At 58.3% G+C, this 4,985-nt stretch overlaps 1 protein-coding gene across 1 annotated transcript in view; it reads right to left on the minus strand.

The window, feature by feature from the left end:
• The window catches only part of LOC134038021 (staphylococcal nuclease domain-containing protein 1-like), a 12,215-nt gene continuing 7,230 nt past the window's right edge, over positions 1-4,985 (minus strand). The window contains 8 exon segments of the mRNA XM_062483613.1: positions 1-170; positions 268-350; positions 352-375; positions 465-624; positions 1,362-1,377; positions 1,480-1,504; positions 1,689-1,780; positions 1,972-2,132. Of these exon segments, the coding sequence (XP_062339597.1) occupies positions 11-170; positions 268-350; positions 352-375; positions 465-624; positions 1,362-1,377; positions 1,480-1,504; positions 1,689-1,780; positions 1,972-2,132 (721 nt within the window). The 3' untranslated portion in view covers positions 1-10.

The raw sequence follows: 4,985 nt of genomic DNA on the forward strand, positions 1-4,985 counted from the left end.
GACTCCAGTCTCAGCAAGGAGGAGAGGAGGGGAGGGGAGCAGACTCCAGTTCTTGTGGTCTATGTTGACACCAGCGTACCTTGGCTATGAACTGTCTGTCCTTCTGGTCCAGGTTGGCTGTGGGAGCGACGTAGTCCTTCCAGATACGCACCTTACGCTCTTTGGCAGATCTGCATGGGGGCGGAGGGGTCAGACAACATTTAAGGAAGCTTTAAGGAGAGAGGCGCAGGGTGAGGTAGAGGCAGGTACGAGGCCCTGGGGACTGACCTCTCTGCAGCGCGGAGCTTGTCTGCTCCCTGGGTGTAGACGGCCATGGACCAGTCCACACAGCGGGCGAAGCCCTCTCTCAGAAAGCAGCTCTGTGATGTTGCCGTTCTGGAGATGAGACAGGAACCATCAGCACCTGGGAGGGCCTCTGTGTGTGTGTGTGTGTGTGTGTGTGTGTGTGTGTGTGTGTGTGTTACCGGGTGGAGGATGGTTCCCAGGATGATCTGGTTGGGGCAGCTCTCCAGGATGATCTGGACGTCCCTCTGCAGCAGACGAGACTCTGTGAAGAACTTGGCCTCGGCTGCAAACGGCTCCGGGGTCTCAGTGCCGTCAGCCTCGCGGCCTGATGGTGGGACACTGAGGAGGGAGGGAGGCAGGGAGGCAGGGAGGGAGGCAGGCAGGGAGGCAGGGAGGGAGGGAGGCAGGGAGGCAGGGAGGGAGGGAGGGAGGGAGGGAGGGAGGGAGGGAGGGAGGGAGGGAGGGAGGCAGGGAGGGAGGGAGGGAGGGAGGGAGGGAGGGAGGGAGGGAGGGAGGGAGGGAGGGAGGGAGGGAGGGAGGGAGGGAGGGAGGGAGGGAGGGAGGGAGGGAGGGAGGCAGGCAGGGAGGGAGGCAGGGAGGGAGGGAGGGAGGGAGGGAGGCAGGCAGGGAGGGAGGGAGGGAGGGAGGGAGGGAGGCAGGCAGGGAGGGAGGGAGGGAGGGAGGGAGGGAGGGAGGCAGGCAGGGAGGGAGGCAGGGAGGGAGGGAGGGAGGGAGGCAGGGGAGGAAGGGAGGGAGGTGACACTGGTTAAGACCCTTGTCTGCAGAGTAACTGATCTCTCATCGTCAACACTGTCATCTGACCAATCAGGTCTTCTCATGAGGGATGGTGATGGGAAGCCTGAGTGTAACAGGATGAGGAGTCGTTCATACGGACAGAGGGATGACGATGAATCCTAACAATGATCCTCTGAGCCCAAACTGGTGAAGCAACACACACACACACACACACACACGAAAGTGGAAAGGGCTTGCAGATAAGACTGTAAAAGCACCCAGAGAAAGCTGGGCCTGTAAACATGAGTAATATCAGTAAGAGAGATGAGATAACAAATCACCACTTAGAGAGCTCAGCTGCTGGGGAAAGAGATCTGGGACTCAATTAAAGCAGGAAAATGGAACACACACACACAAATGGTTATAATAGTGGTAAACCCACAGTTTCTTATCCCTTACTAGCACAGGAAAGTGGAGATGACAGCTGAGTTGAAAAGGGAATGTTACACTGAGGAGGTTATCTAGGATGGAAACAGCAGTATTTTTCTACTGAGTGTGTGTGAGTATATGTGAGTGTGTGTGTGAATATATGTGAGTGTGTGTGTTTTATGTGTGAGTGTGTGTATGTGTGTACATGTGAGTGTGTGTGTGTCTCTGGGGGGTCTCACCTTGACACCAGACAGCATGACAGTGACCAGGTAACAGTCAGGCAGCAGCAGAGCTCGAACCACACCCCCATCTCTGACGTGCTCGATGATGGCTGGAGGAGGGAGGACAAGTTAGGACCCAAACGCCCCTTAAAGGGACGTATACCTGTGTGGTGTGTGTGTGTGTGTGTGTGTGTGTGTGTGTGTGTGTGTGTGTGTGTGTGTGTGTGTGTGTGTGTGTGTGTGTGTGTGTGTGTGTGTGTGTGTGTGTGTGTGTGTGTGTGCTCCCCTGGGCTCTACGTACCATTGACAGGTTTCTGGTGCATGGAGTCGACAAAGTTGCGGGGGTTCTCGATGGTGTACTTGAGGTCCCGGACGGTGTGAGAGCCGCTGCCCTCGGCCCACTGGCCCTTCTTAGCAGCCCTCGCCTGGTCCTCCAGCTCCCCCAGTCTGGCCTGCTCTGGGCTGGGGACAGCACAGTCACACAGTCACACAGTCTGGCCTGCTCTGGGCTGGGGACAGCACAGTCACACAGTCACACAGTCTGGCCTGCTCTGGGCTGGGGACAGCACAGTCACACAGTCACACAGTCTGGCCTGCTCTGGGCTGGGGACAGCACAGTCACACAGTCACACAGTCACACAGTCACACAGTCTGGCCTGCTCTGGGCTGGGGACAGCACAGTCACACAGTCACACAGTCACACAGTCTGGCCTGCTCTGGGCTGGGGACAGCACAGTCACACAGTCTGGCCTGCTCTGGGCTGGGGACAGCACAGTCACACAGTCACAGTCACACAGTCACACAGTCTGGCCTGCTCTGGGCTGGGGACAGCACAGTCACACAGTCACACAGTCACACAGTCTGGCCTGCTCTGGGCTGGGGACAGCACAGTCACACAGTCACACAGTCACACAGTCACACAGTCTGGCCTGCTCTGGGCTGGGGACAGCACAGTCACACAGTCACACAGTCACACAGTCACACAGTCTGGCCTGCTCTGGGCTGGGGACAGCACAGTCACACAGTCACACTGTCACACAGTCTGGCCTGCTCTGGGCTGGGGACAGCACAGTCACACAGTCACACAGTCACACAGTCTGGCCTGCTCTGGGCTGGGGACAGCACAGTCACACAGTCACACAGTCTGGCCTGCTCTGGGCTGGGGACAGCACAGTCACACAGTCACACAGTCACACAGTCTGGCCTGCTCTGGGCTGGGGACAGCACAGTCACACAGTCACACAGTCACACAGTCACACAGTCTGGCCTGCTCTGGGCTGGGGACAGCACAGTCACACAGTCACACAGTCACACAGTCTGGCCTGCTCTGGGCTGGGGACAGCACAGTCACACAGTCACACAGTCACACAGTCTGGCCTGCTCTGGGCTGGGGACAGCACAGTCACACAGTCACACAGTCTGGCCTGCTCTGGGCTGGGGACAGCACAGTCACACAGTCACACAGTCACACAGTCTGGCCTGCTCTGGGCTGGGGACAGCACAGTCACACAGTCACACAGTCACACAGTCACACAGTCTGGCCTGCTCTGGGCTGGGGACAGCACAGTCACACAGTCACACAGTCACACAGTCTGGCCTGCTCTGGGCTGGGGACAGCACAGTCACACAGTCACACAGTCACACAGTCTGGCCTGCTCTGGGCTGGGGACAGCACAGTCACACAGTCACACAGTCTGGCCTGCTCTGGGCTGGGGACAGCACATTCACACAGTCACACAGTCACACAGTCTGGCCTGCTCTGGGCTGGGGACAGCACAGTCACACAGTCACACAGTCACACAGTCACACAGTCTGGCCTGCTCTGGGCTGGGGACAGCACAGTCACACAGTCACACAGTCACACAGTCTGGCCTGCTCTGGGCTGGGGACAGCACAGTCACACAGTCACACAGTCACACAGTCTGGCCTGCTCTGGGCTGGGGACAGCACAGTCACACAGTCACACAGTCACACAGTCTGGCCTGCTCTGGGCTGGGGACAGCACAGTCACACAGTCTGGCCTGCTCTGGGCTGGGGACAGCACAGTCACACAGTCACACAGTCACACAGTCACACAGTCTGGCCTGCTCTGGGCTGGGGACAGCACAGTCACACAGTCACACAGTCACACAGTCTGGCCTGCTCTGGGCTGGGGACAGCACAGTCACACAGTCACACAGTCACACAGTCTGGCCTGCTCTGGGCTGGGGACAGCACAGTCACACAGTCTGGCCTGCTCTGGGCTGGGGACAGCACAGTCACACAGTCACACAGTCACACAGTCACACAGTCTGGCCTGCTCTGGGCTGGGGACAGCACAGTCACACAGTCACACAGTCACACAGTCACACAGTCTGGCCTGCTCTGGGCTGGGGACAGCACAGTCACACAGTCACACAGTCTGGCCTGCTCTGGGCTGGGGACAGCACAGTCACACAGTCACACAGTCACACAGTCTGGCCTGCTCTGGGCTGGGGACAGCACAGTCACACAGTCACACAGTCACACAGTCTGGCCTGCTCTGGGCTGGGGACAGCACAGTCACACAGTCACACAGTCACACAGTCTGGCCTGCTCTGGGCTGGGGACAGCACAGTCACACAGTCTGGCCTGCTCTGGGCTGGGGACAGCACAGTCACACAGTCACACAGTCACACAGTCTGGCCTGCTCTGGGCTGGGGACAGCACAGTCACACAGTCACACAGTCACACAGTCACACAGTCTGGCCTGCTCTGGGCTGGGGACAGCACAGTCACACAGTCACACAGTCTGGCCTGCTCTGGGCTGGGGACAGCACAGTCACACAGTCACACAGTCTGGCCTGCTCCGGGCTGGGGACAGCACAGTCCCACAGTCTGGCCTGCTCTGGGCTGGGGACAGCACATGTCCCAAAGTCTGGCCTGCTCTGGGCTGGGGACAGCACAGTCACACAGTCTGGCCTGCTCTGGGCTGGGGACAGCACAGTCCCAAAGTCTGGCCTGCTCTGGGCTGGGGACAGCACAGTCCCAAAGTCTGGCCTGCTCTGGGCTGGGGACAGCACAGTCACATCTACATAATGTGTACAGTGCAAGCATCTTAGGCACAAATAGTGCTGTATACAGATATTGAAATATACACACACACACTAAGGAAAGCTTGTCGACAAATACAAATCTGGATTTTCCAACATTAGATCTGAAGACGCGCTCACACACACACACAGAACCATGTGGTTTGTGTAGGAGGCCTAGTGATCCCAGCCTGTAACACACAGCCCAGCCTAAAGAGGGTTTGTGAAGAGAGCCTTGTGTTCAGACACCCAGGCAGCAGCAGCC

This window comes from Osmerus eperlanus, chromosome 17 (assembly GCF_963692335.1).
Source record: "Osmerus eperlanus chromosome 17, fOsmEpe2.1, whole genome shotgun sequence".
Taxonomy (NCBI): Eukaryota; Metazoa; Chordata; class Actinopteri; order Osmeriformes; family Osmeridae; genus Osmerus; species Osmerus eperlanus.